Source organism: Cydia strobilella, chromosome 2 (genome assembly GCF_947568885.1).
Source record: "Cydia strobilella chromosome 2, ilCydStro3.1, whole genome shotgun sequence".
NCBI classification, from domain to species: Eukaryota; Metazoa; Arthropoda; class Insecta; order Lepidoptera; family Tortricidae; genus Cydia; species Cydia strobilella.
In genome coordinates this window covers 24,886,767-24,909,512 of record NC_086042.1, presented here as the reverse complement: position 1 = coordinate 24,909,512, position 22,746 = coordinate 24,886,767, and the positions used below count along the sequence as shown (strand labels likewise).

General features: G+C 36.2%; 1 protein-coding gene across 3 annotated transcripts in view; it reads right to left on the bottom strand.

Annotated features, from left to right (window-relative positions):
* The window catches only part of LOC134753715 (uncharacterized), a 158,274-nt gene that overhangs the window by 94,303 nt on the left and 41,225 nt on the right, over window positions 1–22,746 (bottom strand). For all 3 annotated transcript variants that reach the window (XM_063689655.1, XM_063689658.1, XM_063689662.1), the window contains 7 exons: window positions 22,387–22,529; window positions 21,573–21,747; window positions 19,876–19,967; window positions 12,023–13,470; window positions 1,035–1,176; window positions 739–852; window positions 311–436 (listed from right to left, as the gene is read on the bottom strand). In XM_063689655.1, coding sequence (XP_063545725.1) covers window positions 311–436; window positions 739–852; window positions 1,035–1,176; window positions 12,023–13,470; window positions 19,876–19,967; window positions 21,573–21,747; window positions 22,387–22,529 — 2,240 coding nt within the window. The remainder of the gene's footprint in view (window positions 1–310; window positions 437–738; window positions 853–1,034; window positions 1,177–12,022; window positions 13,471–19,875; window positions 19,968–21,572; window positions 21,748–22,386; window positions 22,530–22,746) is intronic.

The window sequence follows — 22,746 nt, the reverse complement described above, 5'->3', positions numbered from 1 at the left end:
GAGAGATAATTATCATTATTACAACAAATAATGAATATTTTATCTATTTCTTATATTATTCTATTAAGAGGAAATCTGATTTATTTTTAATCGATGGTCAAAGGCAGAACAAATGAATACTAGTTTATAGACACTGCGACAATTAACCGTTCAAGTGGGAACCAAAATCTGTCGTATCTTTCTCTGAGTCACAGAGATAATTATGACACAGAATACACCAAATATTGGTGGATGCTCAAGGCTCACTTTACGCGGGTCCCGTAGTAAATACATATTCTGTTATATGGTCAATCCGTCTGTGCCAACTCACCCAAGTCGGTAGACTCTGAACAGTGAGTGTGACAGTGTCACCAGCAGCTTTGATGAGCTGCACCGCTCGCTCGTGCTGCGCATTTCTGACGCACACGCCATCCACCTCAAGAATACGGTCACCGGTCTATGGGAATACAGTCATCGTTAACCGATATTGACTTTGGACATAAACACTTAAATTATGTAATTAAATAAGTTTCAACAACTTCAACTCGTCCGTTCACGTAGGCCTCTTCCAAATTGGAATTTGGACATAGAAGAAGAGATAGACTTCAAATAGATAATGGGAATTTTCGTTTATATGCATGGTATGGTACCATCTCCCACACTGTTAACTATACATCGGTGGACCTTATGCCTTTTGTAATGAGGTCCGCCGACGTACAGTTGGGAGTGTTGCTGTTTGTACTATGCTTATACCCTTACATGCAGCTCTCCGCATTTGCCAGCTGGACTCTCCGGAACTACATTTTTGATGAATATTCCGAATATGGCTTTATCATCGGCCCCCGCGTTATCTTCAGTGTCAATAATATCCACCTGCAACGAGATAATCGGCGATTTTATATAGACCATTAGTAGGGATAGTGGCTTTGTGGAATCCTTGTCTGGTGTGACATTTTTATGGGTTATTGTAGAGTTGGTGATGATAACTAGGGGACAGGAACCTCTCACCAGCTGCGGTATAATCTACATAATTGCGCATTGTAGGTATAACTTACCTTCCCTCCAACGATGCTGACTCCTAGAGGAGCACCGGGGCATCTAGTCAGAGCGACTTTTCGCGGGGGTCCCCATTGCTGGCCAGCCAGTCCATCTCGCCGCGGCAAAGACGTTACCGTCATAGCTGAATGAGGAGCGTAACTGCAAATAAACCATTGGTTTTGACTATTCTTTAGAATAACCGACACCTAACGATCATAAATATTCTCAAAGCTACGTCTTGAAAAATTTATAAATGTTAATGTAAAGGTACCGCTGACCTTAAACTTTTTATTACGTAAATATTACGTAAATAAGACCAGTGTTGTGCGACTTGTGCGCAAGGCCTAACCTAAGTGACATTCAAGGCGTTTATCGGAGGTTGATTTGCTCGAGGTAATTATAAGTAAACATCACTGTAGCTACAACACTTTACCGAAGATGATTTTAGGGAGACATTCAAATTTCTCTGCGAGCCTCAGAATGAGACCAGAAGTTTCAGAAAATCAGGTATATAGTATTATACGATTAAGTTTTTTGGTATAGTAGACGACCGCTTCTCCATACTAGCGTAATCCCCATTTTCCTCCATGGATATTAACAAAAGATATTTTTATAACATTTTTTACACAATTTATTTATATAGCTACGTATGCCGCTTCGTTTAACTTATTTTGGTTTTTTGATTATTATGTAACTAGCAAAAAACAAATTCCATACGGGTTTTTAAATGCCCGTAGCGCTAAAAATCGAAGAAAATCAGAAAGGGGAAATGCTGTGGTTAATAATATTCATCCAACTGCGTAAAAACATTTTCTATAATGTTAATATCCCTGAGATGAAAATGAAAACGTTTGTGTATATGGAGAACCGGTCACGTGACTTCGTCCCCTCAAGTGTAGGTAAGTTGTCAGTGTATAGCGTGCAAAAAATTGTTCGTGACGCAATTTAGCAAAGTAAGAAGATAATCGTCGTCGGTTCGTATAGAGTATAGAGGCCAAGGGCGTTTCAATCTGATTTAGTTATTCCTTTATTGGACCATGAACATGTATGTGATATTATGGTATAGCGTTGCAACATTTTAACTACATAATATATTAGTTGAGAGTGGCGTAATAAAACTCGGGTGTAAAATTAGTTTGACATTTTAAAAAGTGCGAGGACAAACAAAATTACGGGCCAATTCGAGTTTTAGTTGTGCGATCTGATTCCGATATGACACTGATCTGTCACTGACAAGTGACATTTCTTCAACCAATAACGTCACTTTTGACACTGACAGATCAGTATCGTATCGGAATCAGATCGCATAACTAAAACTCGAATTTGCCCGCTACTATAAGTCGATGTCGATAAAATTATAGCGTAAGACAGTACCTACCTTTATGTAATTATTAAATTTTAAAATAATCGCTGAATAAAAAATAACTGAATTGATGTAATTTTAATTACTATCAAAATATACCTACAATGACATTAAACAAAGGTGTGAAAAATCAATACTATCACATAATTTCAAGTTATTACAAGTGACTTGCATTTCTCAACAAAGAATGAAATGCAATTGGAAACACAAATGTTTACGTCTCGAATGCGATCCTCCTGGCTGAAAGCGGGTACAGTGAGCGACAGAAGAGTATATATTATTTCAATAAATACTTCTATCCACTCATGTTGTGTCAACTACCTACTATTATTTCGCTTTCGTAAAAACCAGTGCCTACGTCGATTCTTAGGATTAGTTGTCAAGGAGGAGCCGTGGTAAAAAACTACCACTAACATACAACGAATTTCCACTAACATACAACGAAAAATTATTTTGAATAATGCCATTTCATAACGGATAACTGCACTTGATCGGGAGGATTGGAAGTCTAGGGGTGATGCCTTTGCCCAGCTGTGGAACACTTTATAGGGTTTAAAAAAATTAATCTAGAGATTTTATAAAAGATGTTAATGTAATTCAGGATATTGCCATTGTTACTTCAGGATACCTAGGCAGGTTAATCTTTAATAAAAAAAATATCCGCTAGCTAGATTATAGGTATAAGTATTATAGGTATAAATTATGAATTAGGTAAATAACTCTTTCAAAAACTTGAAAGCAATGCAGAAATAGTGTAAAAAAGTGTTATTTAAAATTATTAAGATTTTTCATGACATTATTACAGAAAAAGTAATTAATACCCATTATTATATAAGTTTATTAGTATTTTTTCACAAAATTTAGTTAAAATTAGGGAACAAGTAAATTATTCAAAATATTGTTCATATTTAAATTACTTACACGTTCCCCAACTTTGGACGGTGCAATTAACATAATTATAAAATAAAATAACACGCTGTTAATCAAATATAAATAATTTTAAATCTGACTATTGTTCTCGAATGTACAGGGTTCATATAGTTCAATCACTTAGCGAGGCGACACAGCCGACTGAACGCGGCTGTTTGCGACTGTACTAGAGATGTGAATAACGAAATATTAAACTAGTACATGTATAATAACTGTGGTGTTAGCACAAACTGAGAAGTGTTATGTGTGTAAAATGTACGGTACGTTTGACGTGTGCAACCGTTTATACAGCGAGCTGCAAAATTGCATGGACACATTGTGAATGGAATTCACTCATTATATGTGACGTTTTCAATCAAAAGGTACCACATTGTCGCTTACATTAAGGACGAAATTAGATTGTATCTTTATACGAATAACCTGTCAGAACGTCCTTATGGCAAGCGACAATGTGGTACCTTTTGATTGAAAACGTCACATATGATAACGCAATTTTGCAGATCGCTGTATGTATCTGACTGTGGTGCCAGAGATAACAAGGTGTACCACAGCAAAGGTGACTTGATGAAAAGTGTTCTTAAAGTAACGTTCGGATTCAGACTGCACCCGCATTAGTGCTGCGGCGCGACATTACTGATGAGTGCATTGCTGCAGCAAATGTCAAAAACCCGAGCAGCAATATCAAATTTGGCATTTGCAGGAATCGGCAAATCTCTTCCCTTCTAATAATATTATAAATGCGAAAGTAACTGCATCTGTCTGTCTGTTGCCTCTTCACGCTTAAACCGCTGAACCGATTTACCTTCATGAAATTTGGTATAGTTTGAGACCCGGGATAGGACCTATATAGGATAGTTTGTATCGATCATCCTCATAATTTCTCGCGGGCAGCCGGGCTAGCACATGATTGACGCGAGAGTATCTCGCCGCGACATAGACTACCCTACCCGTCCCTCTTTAATTCATATAGTTAGTAAAAGACGGGTAGTCTATCTCGCGGCGAGATACTGTCGCGCCAATCATGTGCTTGGCCTACAGAAGCTAGTTTAATATAAACGTCTTGGTGAAATTATCTTTTTGACGTTTCCTGCAGTTATGTCGCGCCGCATTACTGCAGCAGTAATGGTGGTGTAGTCTGAATTAGAATGGCACCTTTATTAGTAGCTATATTCAAGAAACTGTCTGGACGGACATGAACATTTCCGACTTTTCATTCATTTAGTCAGTTTTAGGTACCACTAGTATTTTTCACCTAAGAAAATATAGGCATATGCATGAACGCTATTTCAATTAAGTGGCATAAAATGTATCTTTAAACGTTTTATTGTTTTAATACAATTTCCGTTTGGTCCCAGCCCGAGGTCGGGTCTCTACAGTCCAATTAGCAAGGAAAACATTGGCAAACCTATCGATATATTTTTTTATTGCATATCTTTGCTTAAACTTTCATTCAGCAGAAAACTAGGCTTTTTTCGTATTTGCCCTATTTCTAAAACGGTAAAACATATAGGTTTATATTAATAAAATATTGAGTATTTTAAGTAAGCAAACTTGTTTTGTGAAGTAACTAGTTAGTAATTATCATAACAATAAATTAAACAATCCGGTCAATAGTGAAACTTGCAAATATTTTATGATTCTATGGAAATGGAAACCTCTTTTTTGGTGCGCAAGTCCGACTAAAATCGACTGATTTCTTTCGGAGGTACATGGTTGTTCCTTCAATCCATAACCTTTTGTGCGATAGCTCTTAAACTGCAGTAAGTATATTTTGGAACTCAGTGGAATAGTATCACAAAATAAAGAATCAAAAATTGTTTCGTTAAATAGTACAACATAACACTCATGGTTGGGGCTTCCTAGTAACTGTGAAAAGAAGCCCCGCTCTTCCACAGCTATCTTGTACATTTTATATAAACTAAATGTAGTATGTTTATTCTGTTTATATTTGATTCCCGACACGTGTATGTGCAATGCATAGTTTGAGTGCAATATGCAGTATTCGCAGCAAGGCGGAAGCCATCAATTTGATGACATCATTACGCTGAAATAGATGGCCTGTGCCACTTGACTGTCTCCTGGGAGTTTTGGGGTCTCAATACCTTATCCAACACCATACTAAAAGTTGGCAGTTGGCTCTGAACTAAATAATTATGTTCATTGTTCCTACGAGGGAGAGGACTAGTCACTAAGAAACTTTAAAATCACATTGTATTTATGAAATAAAACTATGAAAACGGATTATATCGCGTATATTGAATTTATAATACATCCCGACGTTTCGAACTCTTTACAGCGTTCGTGGTCAACGGGTGACTGAGGAAAAATTACAAAGTGCAAAAATACCCACATACTAAAATAATGAACAATCATAGACTACAAACTTTAAGGCTGGTTGTACATGCAAAATCGGTTCATAAGGCTAGTTATACACTATAATTATTTTTCACATTGTATTTAATTTAGTTTATAGTTATATTAACTGAATTAATAGTTAATATAACTATAAACTTTGTATAATTAAATAATAAATAAATAAATTGTAATATTTTTATGTTTAAATAAGTTTTATTTGCCCTCGCACTATTTAAATGTCAAATGTCTATGCGAATAACATACACATAAGAGAAACCTCACGCGTGTTTACTGCCTCGCACTGTATAACATAACCCAACGTCATTATTTTGACACTACATGTCATAGAAAAGTTTAATTTAAAGATAATTTAAAGTCTCAGAATAAAATCGTTATCCAAGTTCCAAGTTTGACAGCTGAGTTAGACGGCGTTGGCGTCATATGTTTTCAGGTAGCTTATTTGTCAAGCATCAACTTTTGACGACCAAAACCGGATGTAAATGAATGTAAAGGCTCCAACATTTTGTTATGAATGTGTCTATTCTATTGAAAAAATGGGAATTATCCAATTACGCGTCCCCTTTTTACGTCGACTCGTAATTTTGTTCACCTCGTCCCTAACCATTGATAGGTTGTTACGTTACGAATAATAAACAGATAAGAAAAACCTAACGCGTGTTTACTACCTCATTTGGTCTTATCTATTTTACGAGATACTGATGTATATTATAGCGCCAACCTACATAGAATCGGACACAGACGTTGATATAGCAAAGTGTGAAAATATCAGCATAAACGGTCTAATCCTGTAAAAAACTGAACTCCATTATGGCACTCGACACTTTGTCACGTGAAGAGTGATCATATATGTATTCGTGTTGCGACTTTTTCTTTACATAAATTATTTTGTGCTATAATAATCCAGTGTGTTGTGGGCATCACAGACATAAATGTACTTATCACAAAGTAACAATTTCTCGGCTTAGTGTAATGCAAAAACACCGTGTAAATCCATTTCTTCACTTCATTATCTGAACAATGGAGCAAAAACTACTCTATCAACAATCGTTGGTGCAATTTGCATTGGCTAGTGGCTACCCATTTCTACGGAACAACGGCACTTATTGATTATACCTATAGATAATATATGTACTTATACCCACTTACATTTTATTACCAACATCTGAAATTATTAGCATTTGTAATGAACAATTATCAAACTATGGGTATGAAAAACCCTTGATAAAGGGGTTTGTTATGCCCCTTTTTAATCTGTTTATTAGCAAAGAGCATCAAGGAGTGTCAGAATCCCAACCGTATTGGAAGATTTTTTGTTGTTCGAAGCCGCATTTTCGCAAAATATGGTGTTGCGTTTGTTTTGTTTTTTAAACTAAAGTAGGTACCTACCTACTGTTACCAAGAGATTCATCACAAATATTTGTATACCTACGGCAGAGTGTGTATGAGTTGCGAAATTTTTTCCAAGTTGGGAATTTCGCAATTTTTGAAACTTTCTTACGGCAGTATGTATGAGCATAAGAGCTATTGATTATTTTTTACCCACTGCCTACTTTTCCCGGATGTAAAGTGTTACTTAAGTACAAGCGAACATTTAAAGCTAATGAATAAAGGCAACCTTATGTTGTCTCCTTATTTACCATAGTTTAACGTCTCTATAGAAATAGGAATCAAGTGCACCAAGAAGTTATTTCGCTTGGCGAAGCGGAAAATGAGGCGTTGCAGCGGAAGAGCTTCCAATTTTACTGCTTTGATACGACGACACAGTTAAGTAAGCAACTTATTATTGTGTCGTAATTATCTAGCAGACTTCAGATTAAAGTACACAAGCCCGTGACGTGTATATTAGGAACTACACTATGGAAATTACATACTATAATGTAACCCATGTTTATTGCTCTTGAGTGTATTATAAAGCAATGACCGAGCCACAGACAACGCGCAGCCTGATGCCTAAAATGAAAAGTATATCTTGAAAACACTGAAAGTAAAATATTATTTTGAGATAAATAAAATACCGTGTTCAAATTTCTTACCCTATGCATGATGATGTGCAGGGCTGTCAAACATTCGAACATAAATGGGACGTCGGTCGATTTGCGAATGCATTTGATAGTAAAGTTATTCTATCGTGAGACTGTGCGAATGTTCGAGATATCGTCCTTAAACGTGGGTCAAAAACACGACACGATTTTGAAAACGACAAATGTCGAAAAACATTCAAAGATGTAGCCTTATACAAACGATATTGAGTCATATGTACATGTTGTCGTCAACTTAATAAATAAAAAATAGATTGATACTAGGTTATATCAATAATAGTGTTAATCCTCAACTATCCAAAGAGTAAGTCCCAAGAGTTGAACCTTAACTATCTAAAGATACGGATAAAGTCATTGGCGTCGCAGTCAGTTTTAACTTGATTATTGCTACGAAATACAATGTTACAAACCTACACAAGGAGAGTCAACAATAAAATTGATCCTATTAATCTAATGAAATTAACCTAACAATAGACGCAAAAACAAAAGAAAACAAACACTCACCCAATTCAAATTTCGAAACCCTTCATTCCACAAACGACAACACAATCCGACCGACAACGGCGACAAACGACAAAGCCGATAGCGACAGCGACAATCGGGGTCTGGCGAGGCCGCGGCCACAATGATACATTGAGGTCGGCTAACCATAATTCAATTATGAGTATTAGCAATTTTCTTTTAGTGATGCGAGCGTTGTGGTTTTTATTGATATCGAGTGCCGCGTTGTTGTTGAATAAACGTTTTCATTTTGTGCTTAATGTAGATAATTTGCGATGTAGTTTTATATTATTATGTATATTTACTTTGAAAAATGTTTTAATAATTAACTCATTGCCAATGGAACGAGCAAAAAAATATACGTAATTAACAGAGCTGTAGGTACCTACGGCACTGCGCTGAAAAATTTGACCCACGTTATTTTCCCTTACTCCCCCCGAATAATCTGCAAATATACGTAGTTGACAAAACAGAATGAATCATTGAAAAAGGCACAAAACGGTATAATCCGTATAATATTTCAGGTCCCCTGATCGCACGTTAAACGTCTCGGTTACATGACCCAAAACTTATGTACGGTCATGTACTTTAGTTGTTGAGCCATTTAGGTTTCAAGCCAATTTCAACGCAATACTAACGCTATGAAATGTTTAATGTAAAGTTAACCCTAAATGGTGATTTATTTGAAATCTGTGACTGCACATGCAGTCATGACGGTTAGTTACCAGTGTGCCTCACAATGGCACACATACCGAAATTTACAGCACCAATAACTTGTTCACTTTTCATGATTCCATGCTTGGTACTTGCAATTGATGTTGTGGAAGTATTTGAAGTCATAATTTGTAATGTTTTAAAAGCATGTCTTCGTCCACATTAGCGAACAAAGCATAACAAGTATATCTTTGCATAAAAAAATCATCTTGTGCTATCCTTATCCTATTCTTTATGTTTCCAAAGGATATCTGACGGAAATGTATCGATGGCGGAGCATCACTAGCCGTGGTTGACTGTTTTCTCTAATCCCCTAGCCGGCCGGGGCTGGAGATTGTTTCTTTTTAATTTCCCCATACTCTTTCGTATTAGTTAATGGGAAACGGATGGAAGTGACCTGCTCCACTTTCAAGCGGAAGAGTTTTTAAAGTGCATAGTGAAAAATGGTTGCGTATAGTTCCGTAGTCAACTAGGAGGCTCATTCATAATTTCATACTTACAAATGTCCATGTCATGACATTTTTCAAGCATTGGCCCGTGCATCTTGCTCGTACTTGCATCAATAAAATAATTATTGATTTGTCAAAATTGTAGGTATGCAATTGACATTTAATTTCGAATAAAACGTCATCTCGACTGATATTAGAATAGATGTCAAATCGAATTGCTTTTTTTTCAAAGATGTTCGAAGTTTGAATGTCATTACCGAATCGATTTTGATATTGTAATGAAGAAATTTGTTGTAACAAAACAGTTTATCTTAATGTTGGCCATTATTTACGAATTTATGAAGGCATCATAGAGGGTTTATGATATGTAGATAAAATAATTTTCGATGTAGGGAACATAGAGTATATTGAATAGTAGGGACCCGTTGCATAATTGGATAATAATAATAATGTTATTATGCATGCAAGTCTGTATGTATATAACTTTACCACAGATAACGTAGATATTTCTGCCCGTCGCGCAATACATCCGTATTAGAATATAACTTAGAATACTTTATTTGACAGGTCTATTGTTGTTATGCGTATTAATCAGGCAGTTTTTGCGTGCCACTACACTCAATACATAGTCCCATCGGGACATACTCAATTACTCAATTGCGTGGGCGCCACTCACCCAAATTAACTTGCAATCTAGCGAAGACCAGTAACTAGTATGGACTGACAATTATCATCATTACTTAAACATGGATAATACCGTTATTCCTTTGGTAAGTCTTATAGTAACAACATGAGTGGAACTGGCGCGTTCGGATACCAGTAAGATTAGTATAGTTTAGAAAATTATACCAAATAAATATATGTAGCTATAGCTAATTTTCAGTAATAATTAAGAAAAGGTAATATAGGTTAAATACATGGCGTCCCGTAGAATATAGAATGGATTACCTAATCATTACCTACACATGTTACGAGGGCCATTCTAGACAAGAAAATTACTGTCGCGGTTCACGTCACGATCCCAAAAATTTGCGAAATAGATTTTACAAATAGTCTGACATCTTTTTTATAACACGTCTGTGGTAAACATGCACCGGTACAGGCTCATACAGCCCACCCCCTACCCCTACCTACCCAATAGTACAGGACGGTCCAAAAATATGTTGACAAATATTTAAACTGCGGCATATTGTTAATAACTTTAACAAACCTTTACGTTTGTGTACGAGTATAAATAAGAATATTTTAAAGATAAAACATTTTGTTTAAGTTGAATGATTGCTGTTTTAATTATTAAAGACATTTTGTTAAATATATGTTAGCATCAAAGAGAATATATAGGATAGAGGATTACTATCATAGTAAATTTTGTAGTAACAAATACATTACACATACATTCACAAAATAGTGTTCTATTATATTCCAAACACAAATATACTGTAGGACATAATGTGATGTTCTCGAACAATTCAAAGTTTATTTCCCGGCCTATCCGAAGGTCGCGGGTTCAAACCCCGGATCGTAAAAAATACCAATGAGTTTTTCGGAACTTATGTACGAAATATCATTTAATATTTACCAGTCGCTTTTCGGTGAAGAAAACATCGTGAGGAAATCGGACTAATCCCAACGAGGTCTAGTTTACAGGCAATGGCAGTCGCATTAGCTGCCAAGCGGACCCAAGGCTCCCATGAGCCGTGGCAAAATGCCGGGACAACGCGAGGAAGATGATGGGAATTAGGTCACATCGTATACTCTTTGTCTGAATTAGTAAATTTAACAAGTTGTATTGTTTAATTCGCTGTGGCCCTTTCGCTATCACTTAGTTAATTTACTATATTAAAACATTAAAACAAATATATATTTCAGAAATTTGTCGTTTAGTTTTTTTTATCGGGTATTGTCATTTAATTTCTAAATACATAATTCAATATTTTGTCCCATTTGTCCGGTCTCATGATATGACTCGCCACGTCCTCTTGTCTCGTCCTAACCTTTTCAACTTGAACTTGTACAATTGTTATTGAAAAAGTCTGACGTTCGCAAAAAAAAACTCTTTCCCTACCCGGTTATTCAAATCTCGACCCTATTTCATTCAAAATAACCTATAACATACCATGGCATTCCCGTGACCATGTACACGTCATAAATGATAACATGTCATTGGAAACTGAGTCTTGTACGGTGGTATTGTTTAGGTTCAGATTTGCTTGTATAGATGTAAAGAGATCTTATAAAGCCGGCCTCAAAATAGGGCTTCATCGCATTAGGCTTGTCGGCACGTGTTTCAGGAAATCTTTAATGTTTGCGTTCGTCTGATGTTATTTTTAAAACAGGGTTTGTGAAAAGTAATTTTCATCACACTTGCGCGAAAAAGATTATTTCGTTTAAAATTTAGTTTTTTCTTCGCAAGTGCGATGAAAAACATTGTGTGTATTTCCGGGGGTAAGAATATTGTAAACTCGAGTCTTTATTCCCCCAGGCTGCGGCTATCGGGAATTATAGACCTCGTTTACAAAATCTCGCTTACCCCACTCGTTGCACAATGTACTACATAAGCAATGTATGTAAGTCCATAGCAAAACATTTGGCAAAATTCCAGTAAAGATTGTAAAGAACCTAGATCAACATACCTGGTTCTCCTCGAAGGCACAATAAATTTTAAAGGACCAGCAGACTTTCTCCGGTCCTTCACGATTGGCACCATCAACAGATCCTCCTCCTCCGTCGTCGACCCTGGACTATCCAGGCTCACGAAGGCGGGCGCAGACATTCTCCGATCCGGGCCATCCTTCGGAACCTCCAGTATCTCACGAATCACTTCACAAAACTTGCAAGCATGGGCCTCCGCTATATACGCTTTCGTGATAGCGTAGGCATAGTTCTCTAAAAAACACTTATGGCACCCTGGAACGTAACTTGTTTCCAAGTCTGTCGATTCTTCACTCGGTTCTTGCATTTTCAAATGAAGCTTTTTTTCAATCACAGCCCTATTCGAATCCAGAATCTTCTTCTGCTCAGCTTTATGTATGGTTTCCTCTTCTTTTATCCTCTTTTGTCTTATTTCTTCTAAACATTCGGCTTGATCGTTGTAGTATTCGACGCACTGCACAGTTTTGGACGGTTTATGTTTCGTCGGACTTTTCTTTTTCTTCTTATGACTTATATTCATATTTATGGGTTCGATTCTTAAGGATTTCATTTGTTTTATTATATGCTCCTGAATGCACGGATTGTACGACACTTCGTCTAAGATACTGGGAGCGTTCTGCTCTATATTTTTGGCATCGACGTCTTTGTCTTTGTTTCTCGCATCTGTTTTATCGTGTTTATCTTCCACTTTGATCTCTCGATCGCCGTTGATTTTATGGGTATTCTTTTCTGTACATTTTACGGACGAAGAATCGTCATCAATGCACGTTTCGTAGCCATCAATTTCATGGTCTATAAACAGAAGGGACTGCCCATCTTCTTGGACGGAAATTCTTGTGGTAGCGTCGTAAAAACTTGAAGTTTCTTCTGTTGGAGAATTTAAGCACTCTTTCCAACTTTCATCACTTTTCACTTTTTCTAACGTAGTCTTTGTGTCACATTCTTTCCAATACTTTTCGAAACTAATTCTTTCTAAGCCTGTCGGTGTCACTGCAAAAACCATTTCATCTGATGTCGATATATCTTTACTTTGTTGTTTAGACAAAGTTCGTTCCGATTGTTTGTCATCAACAAATTTCGTTCTGATGTCGGGGAGTTCTCGTGGCGTAATTAAAACATCATCTTCTCTTATTGTCATGTCGTCATCAGGTTCATCCAACGAGTCGTCAGATTTTGATGCTTTCAAGTCAGTTACGCCGTTAACTTTGTCTGGTACATTTTTAATGTTTTCGTTCAAAGTATCATCTCGTTTGATACAATCATCAAAGCTGATATCACACAAGGCAGATAGTTCCTCATCCTTGATAGATGTGTCCTCGGGCTCGAGGCATATTTGGACGACCTCTAGGCCTTCTCCGTATTCCTGGAGGCATTCATGGAAGGAATCCATCCCGGTGTGGTCGTCTGACGCCAGCGAGTTTATGCATTCCTGTGAAAAAAGTAATTAGTAGAAAGTGAAATTATTTTAAGAATATTATTTAAATTTACGCAATTTTTTTAATCGTATTAAATTATCGAAATAAATATGCCGTAGGTACTCAAGTACAATCGCCATTAGATATATTCGAGCGGTGCTCAAGAGGGCCCCAACATACAGTTTAACGTCTGTATAATAGATGCTATGTTCAGACATTTATAAACACCTTGAACGCTCCGATATATCTGATGGCGACTGTAACAAACTGTGTTTATGAAATTTAAGTGAAAATAAGGGTGACAAATAAAACAGCAAAGATTTTCCAACGTTTATGACAACACACATGATAAAGCATATATAAACGATCAACACAGAGCTCGTTAAGCAACATCAATATATCTATTATTACAGTTCACAACAATTCGTTTCCTTTAAAGCCTATAGTCCTTTGACATAGCAACGCCTAAGCTAAGTCAATGAAGAAAATTTCATTTTGGCAATCAGTTAGTATGATATTTAGTTATATACTAGCATATGTTTTGTCCAAGTATCTAAAAGTCGGTAAACTGCACTTCCTCGTCGTAGTACAGTAAATATTAGGTATGTAGTGTTATTGATGATAAAATAAATATTATATATTATGTTACAACTGCTACAAGATAATCTTAAACAAATCAGACTTACTAAGTCCGACAGTAATTTCGATTAAGGCTTTTTTGTATTAGGTACTGACGACAGAAGATATTAGTGAAAAGCACACAAATGGTCTTACCGGGTTTCAAACCCAGAAATCAGCTTTGCAATCACATGTCTAAGTCACCGTTAGCAGATGTATTAAATTCAATTTCTCGTGCAACTAGAAACGCATTTGCGTGATCGAGCAACAGTAAAACAATGTACTATTTTCGTCACGAGTCGTTTTGATCCACGTTCACGTCCCGCAATCACAAACAAACGGAACATGAACGGAACACAATGCTATTGTTTTGTAAAAATAGCAATCTAAGTCAAGCTCAAAGAGATTTACGAACTTTTTGATGTTGTAAATATGAGTATATATACATAAGAAACCAATAATGTTCAATCGTAGCACTTCTGTTTATTTGGGTCATTCTCTAAATATACAGGGTGATCTGTAAATCGAAGGACCTATCAACAATTTAGTATTATTTTGGCTCCTTAATACCTAAGTATACATGTTACAATAGTCATGTCGACTTAAGTATTTTCAACGAAACAAGATAAGACTCTTTTAAACGAAGTTAAGAGATTTACAACTTTAGCAATGTCAGCTAAAGTCGGAAATTTCTTATCTACCTACTTCAAATCTTCATTTGGCCAAGTTTGGGACTTTAGCTGACGCGACGCGATATTTTCTAGTATTAAACATATAAACAATACCTTTATTTCTGAACAAATCTCATTCTAGCTGACTGCAAAAGAACTTACAACTATGATATGTCCAATCGTTTCCTGTAAGGAATTTCTCATTGACCAAATTCATTTTGTTCTTAGGATAATTGCCACATTTCATTTAAACAAAAATATCTGACGGTATAGCGTGGCCAAAGAATGTTTTTCTCTAGCAGATTTAGTTTGCTGGCAAGGTTTTATTGACTAGTTTGTTATTGTTATCTTCGACACAACATTAAATATGATCTGATAAAAAATAGGAGCCAGGAAAAAAAAGCGTTACAAAAAAAAAATTAATGTAATAATATAGTGTATTGTATAAATAAATTAAAATTTCTTAGTGGTTATCTTCTTTCGACTTGTTAGGTACTATCAGCAAACAAATTGACATATTCTAATTTTGCCGAGGCTATCACGCCTATCACGAACGACAATAATTTAACTACGTTATATTTAATTAGGTTGAATATTTAAAGGAATGGAAATACACATATGTATATCACATCACATATGGATATCAAATTATGTTTTTTTTAATACATATATATATGTCATAATATAATAACATTCCCAATTTACTAGTCAGTGAATACTTATATGTTTTCTATTGACAATGACGTCACTAAAATTACAAAAAAAAATATTTATGTATGGCACATCACGTGCAAACAGTAGCTAAAAAAAAACAAATCTAGTACCTATTAATAATTTATGGTGGGTAGTCTTAGCAATTTTATTCGGATTCTTCGTTTGCAATTTATTGAAGAATTTATAGTTTATTTTATTATAATAAATTGAATAATAAAATAAACTTATGACGTCATCGCACCTCAATTCCAATCTATATTAAGAACCGTAATCTCTCTCTTCAAAAATTTCCAAAATTCTCAACAAAATCTATCACATCTCAATTGACGGAATAATCTACACACAGATCTACTGAAGCCTTACCTTACTTATATTCAAGAATTTCAATCTTAACGTAGAAAAAATCATTGTCTGTAATGTGTACAGTAACGACCACAAGAAGAATGTATAGATGTGTATGTGTCAACACTTAGGTATACCTTATTCTAAATACATAAATACTTTATTCCTTTACTCGGGCACCTGGCAGCTGGTCATCGAAGGCGGTCAGAGTGGCAGGCCAGCAAAAGGCCGGTTAAATAAATTCAATTATCATTATAATGCCTATTAATTATTAAAGATTTGCAATAAATTTTGAGGTTTCGTTGCTCTACACCTGGTATGTAAATTGCAAACCTTATTTCGGGGCTAGCCTTTAAATCGTAAAAGTTACCAGCGGGATATTTACGTTAAAATGAGCCTTACTTGGGCATACTTTTGTATAATGAATATAATTATATTTCTATATTTAATTAAGTCTTCTAATAGTCCTAACTATGATATCTAAGTCTATATCGCCTAAATAAATGATGCCCATTAAGTATCTCATCTTATCTTCTTCTTCTACCTAGCGTTATCCCGGCCTTTGCCAGGGTCCGCTTTCCTACTTGCCTTTCTCCACTTTGCGCGATCCTGGGCGTCCTCTCGTGTGAGCCAGTTTACGTTCATATCGGCTTTCACGACATTTTTGGTCACGGCTTTTTTGGTCTGCCCTGGGGTCGGGAGACGCCGTCAAGGGCTAGGTTAAGGTATATGTTTCCTACGTAGTTAGCTGGCCTGCGACAAACATGGCCGAACCACCTGTGGCGACATTCTTGGAGCTTCTCCGCTACATCACGGACTGCGAGGCTGCCACGGATGTACCTACTCGTTACGAATGCGGTCAGCGCGCGTAACGCCGCACATGCACCGCAGCATCTTCATTTCTGTAGCGAGAAGCTTCTGAACGTGCCTTCCAAGAACCGGCCACATCTCGGCGCCATAAAGTAGGACTGGACGGATAATGCACTTATACCATAGCCCTTTGAGTCTAAGCGGTAAACTGCGATCGCCGATGACTACTGTGACCTCCCGCCATTTAGACCAAGCCGCTCTGATTTGGGCCCGGGTGTCGTGACCAATGGTCCCGGACTCATGCAGTACTGATCCCAGGTACTTTCACGGTTGATGGGAGTGGAATGCGTACATCCGCAGGCCATGTATTCGGTTTTGGCGACATTTAGCTTCAGACCTCCATTTTCTAGCGAGCCCTTCCACTGGTTCACCTTTCGCTCTAATACCTGTTTGTCCTCGTCTGTCAAAGCGATGTCGTCTTGTATTACCGCCCTGACGGCGTCAAGCATCAGAGCGGAGCCTTGGTGAACACCCACTGTGATCGAGAAGGGTTTTGTGTCGCCAACGGAGGTCCTTACTAAAGAAACCGAATCGCGGTCTCGGATAATGTCAATGTAGACTAATTGTGGCACGTTCTTCACCTTCAGTGCCCACCAGATCATCTGACGTAGGATACAAAGCTTGTTACCAAATTTTAGGCCAAAGATTATAATTTAAAATCAAAGCTGTTTGTAGCTAAATGATATTCAAAAAGGGTCAATATGTTTTTTTCTGCGTCAAATACAATTGGCAGCAGTTTTATTATTGTAGGTACTATTTACCATATTTCCACATTGGCTCATATATTCTAGATCTCAATGATATCATGTGATAAAAATATCATTAATTATAATTGTTATTTATGTACGTATGAAATTATTGTACATGTAAGAAACGTATGTACGTATACGTATGTATTGTGCGACATAAAATAGGTATATAGTAGAAATAAAATAAAATGGAACTAAAAAAAACATACTAAATTATTGCCATGTTTAAGCATCTTACGTCAAAAACGTGACAGTTACGTAGGAAGTGGCGCCCTCAATAATTGTCTACAATTTCTTTTGGGACTATACGTATAGAAGAAGATAACCTAAAACAAGACCACGGCTTATTACCCGGCTTAGTAGTCCTATTGGACAATTCAAAAGTGTACGATTATAAAGAAGAATTTATTTCTTAAAAATTTCTTAAAATTTAACAAAACTAAATCATCCACATACATATTAGGATGTTTCACATTTTATATAATATTCCCTATCAAAAATGCAGATTAATCCCTCAAGCAGCTAAGCCTTGTTTTCTCAGGATCTACATATTTCCTATGTAAGTATTCAGTATTTTTAACAACAAATCTAACGTTGTCTGTCTGAAACATAGTTCGTAATTTATAACCATATGTTTAAGTAGGCATATACAGGATTATTTAACCCTAGAACCATTTAGCCCCGCTCTCCCCTGTGCTTAACATGTCAATAAGCCGACTGCTTAATCCGATCAAGGACTAAATTTTAGACTCCTCATAGCTGGCAGGTATTTCAACAGTGACAGTGTATTTTAGTTTGTCCTCCTGTCATTTCATCGATATCTCGGCGTTGATCTTGGGCGGTACGCGGAATGGGGGCGGCGGAAAAGGGGGAGACGGGGGCAAGTTGGATAGCGGGGCGTGTTGCGCTTGCAGCTGTAGCTCCATTATGTCGCGGTGCAGCGACATGATCAAGCGTAGGATCTTCGTAAAGTATTCCAGTTTCTGTCAAAAAAGTTTTAACATTAGTATTTTTTGCAAGCATACTACAAAACGCAAACATACCAAGGAAAAATTGCGATAGAAATGTTATTTAAATTAATCAAACAATACGAGTATTGCCTAGTATAAAATGTACATTAAAATTAACAAGTGTTAAGTAAGTTAAATATATAAAGCACGAAACAAAGTAAATTTAAATGGATTAACGACCGTAGCTATAAATATTGCTACACTTAAATGATGTATATGAAAGTCAGGCACTTGAAAAAAAATATTGTACACTAAAGGGAATTCTTTTAATTAATCTATTTTAAACAATTTCTAAAACAACAACTTATTATTTTAATCTTAGAGCGGTAATATTCCCTTTACTGTACAAGTTTTTGTTATAATATATAATAATAAAAATCGCATGCTATTTATTTGTAGTAGGTAAATTAATACTGCTCTAAGCATTAATAAAGAAAAAGCTTAATAAGTAAAATAACTTACTTTTTACTTTCCCATCAGTGTACAATATCAGTATCACAGTCACTAACGAAACTTCACACAAACAAACAAAACAAATTCATAACTATCTGACCGTTAAAATATATTATATTTATTTGAATGTACCTAATCCTTATTTATAAAGTTCCTCTGCAAGCTTTTGTATAAATGTGGGAATTGTCTTAGGCTGTAGGCTATATGTACTTTTATAATTTTGCCTGTAAATCTTATTGATCTGTATCTGTTTTTTTTTTTCAATAAAGAAAAAATTAAATTAAACCTTAAATTAAAAACAATATATTTATGACATGCGCGGAGTTATTAAGATTCCTAAACGATATTATTATTTTGCAAACGAGTAAATGAAATCAAGTTAAGTAATAATAAATAAGTGTTTTTTTTAATTAAAACAAGTTAAAACAAGTTGTTTTATAGATTTTACTGATTTATTTATTTTGTTATTCAATTAATTCAGGTCTTGATAACTGTTATGACTAAAAAGAATGAGCGTATTAATTAAATGAAGTATTTTAGAACGTAGTTTATTCCGGAAAAAATCTTAAACTTAAAGTTAAAACAGTACCCAAAACTAGTACCAAAAGCTTGCAAGAGCACTTCCAGTATCTTTTAAAATTAAAAAAGTTAAAGTTACTTCGTTTTTAAAGCATTAGAAAGCGTAAATAATCTTGATGTATATTTTTATTGAAAAACGCTTTATAAGAATTGTAACTATAACTTATTAAACCAAAAAAATGTAAATGATCATATATGCTATAAAACTGTTACCTACATAATTGGTGTGACTTATTTTTTAAGTGTTTTTCAATAAGACACGTCAAGATTGTTTACCCTTTTTCTAATGCTAAAAAAACGAAGTATAACAATAACAATTAACCGATTATTAGTGAGCCTTATCTCGTTGCGTTAAGGTTTAAGAATGATGAGTTAACTGACTGACTCAACGAAGATAGGGAAATGGTGCTAACCTGGCTGCCTTGCATACTGTGTCCGTTCGCTTTCTGACCCCCAACCACTGTGTGGCAGGGCAGAGGTTTCGCCACGCCGATGGTCACGATACCTAAAACAAATACAATTATATAACACTTTAAACTCTCGTTTCATACACAATTTTACAATTATGTATATAACACTTTAAACTAGACTTATAAACAATACAAAATCAATGCAAAAGGTAATCGCGGTCTATATCCCGGTCAATATGTCTAATGAAACTAACCGTGAATCATTCAAAACTCTTAACACTTTAAACTCTCGTTTTGTACACATATTTAGTTATATGAACGGGTCTACCACGATGTAATTTCATAATTATTATTAATTATTAAGTTGGTTTTAACAAAATTAAGAACTAAAGAATTATTTTAAAACGACCTCTTTTTACTAATTCAGATCTTTCCTAATTATATACACAGTAACACAAAAACTGTTTTATAACTTTAAACACGTCTATGAAGGAACAAGGATACGTACAAACTAACATAGACGTCATTCCGACATTGAATTAACATTATAAACATTATTTCCTTATTTGAGGAGCTACGAAACCACGTTTAGTAACAATGTTATATATAAACAGTTATCTGAGCCACTTAAATATCTATTTACTTGTTGTAATTGTAATTGAAAGTAATTGAAATGTCTGACGTCGAGTTTTGATAATAAAGTTGCTAAGTATATATACTAAAATTCGGAAGGTGTTGTCAATAGGTAGGCCGTTAATTTAGAGCAAATTCACGTGTTTCACTTGTTGTCACAAAAACTGGTTTTAAGTAGTTGTTGTATTTACACATGTTTTCGGTGAAAATAATAATTAGCAAATATAGATTATTATAAAAAAATGGGTATATTGAATAAAACACACACCATTTCAGACATTCAGGACTTATATTATCAAGTTACAGAATTTAGGCTTCATCGTTTATTTGACAATATGAAAGAGTAAATATTTTGAACAAAGATACTTAAATCTCTGATAAAGAAAATAATTACCTGTAAGTATTTATAAATAGTAGGTATGTCTGATAACTGATAAGTCGACTGCAGTAATTGTGACAGGGTGTTTAATGATAATGTCTACATTTTCACAATCTTAATAATAAGTACCTACAAATTAACTATATAGAAATTTAAAAAATAATAACAGTTTCATTTGTATTGTTTTTTTCTCAAAAAAAAAAAACAAATTCGAACCTTTTTTTAACACTATTTAATTTTTTTCTGCTGCCAATTTAACTTGTCGGGTGAGCGGCAAAAGCTCAGCTGACAATTATAGGTAAGTACTAAACGTTAGTTTCAAACAAATGTTTTCGATAAGTATTTAAGCTTTTATCACCGGCTGTACTTTTCTTTAGATGATGGTTAACTAAGTAGATCAAGATTATTCTAACAGATACCTACAAACTCGATGAGGTCGCGTTATTATACAACAGAGTTGTTGTCGCCACGTTCGGTAAGGGCCATGTCCATCCAGGCCTGCCACACCTATCGTCTGTAGGCTTATCACAGGAGGGGCGCGATAGTATCTCGCCCGCGATAGTATCTTGCCCGCGATATAGACTACCCGTCTTTTTCTAACCGGATTAATTAACGATAGACGGGTGGTCTATCTCGCGGAGAGATACTGTCTTGCCACTCCTGCCCAGCTGGTGGTGTGGTGACGTACCCTTGGGCGCGCCCTTGATGGCCTGCACGGCGTGCGCGAGCGGGGCGCGCGCGACGTCCTGCGCGTTGACGGACACGAGGCGGTCGCCCGGCGCCAGCCGCCCGTCCGCCGCCGCCGCGCCGCCCGCCACCACCGACCGCACTACGATCACCGAGCTGCCGGGCTCCGACGGGTCCTGGGGCACAACAATAAATATCAACACAAGAGTCAAAGGACCATTTCAAACTAATATCTTTATATTTTGTTACTTATCTAGAACCTTTTTTATAAACGTTCGAGTGTGAGATGATGGCCGGCTTTCTGCTCATTTAGCCCTTATTTCGATAACGTCAAAAATACTGGACGTAAACTTTGACCCTCTTTTGCACTTATTTTATAACCTCAATCATTGAGCCCCAAAAAGGTTCACAATCACGTCCTTCCCATTTTTGAGTCCATTTACGAGTTAACTATACTTTTCCATTTCATTAGCATAACATATATATGTTATAACGGGCGGTAAAAACCATCTTTCTGCAGCTGGATACTTGCCTACGCCTGATTACTCGACTATTCCAAAAACAAAGGACGATCTCAAATAGAACTTAACAAATAGTTCAGTATGGAGAAGCCAATCCCCCGTTCTTCTTTCTGAAGTTGATGTATTCCACGCTGTCTCTTCACATCCCTAGACCACTTAATCGCTCTAACGACGCAAGCGGTTTGTGACAACACCAGCACTTACCAAATAGTCATGTATGGAGAATCCAAGCCCCCGTTCTTCCTTCTGTAATTGGATGTACTCCACGCGTTATAGTCCAACACCAGCACTTACCAAATAGTCAAGTATGGAAAATCCAAGCCCTCGTTCTTCCTTCTGCAGTTGGATGTACTCCACGCGATCGCTCCACATCGCTAGTCCACTCAGCGGCTCAAGTGAACGTGAACGGTTGCGGTCGAGTTCCTCCGTACAGAACTCTGGAATGAGAGAAGCGCTTACAGTTAAATCTTGAAATGGACAGGCCATACTCCTCCTAGTTTTTACAAGACAGATTCAGAAATAAGGTGAACATATTTTTTTCTTTTTTAATAGCCTATCTTGTTTCCCACTACTGAACAAAGGCCTCCCCTTTTTTTCACCACTCATCACGGCCATAAAGCTGCAAAACGCGTCGAGGTCATCCCACCATCTCTT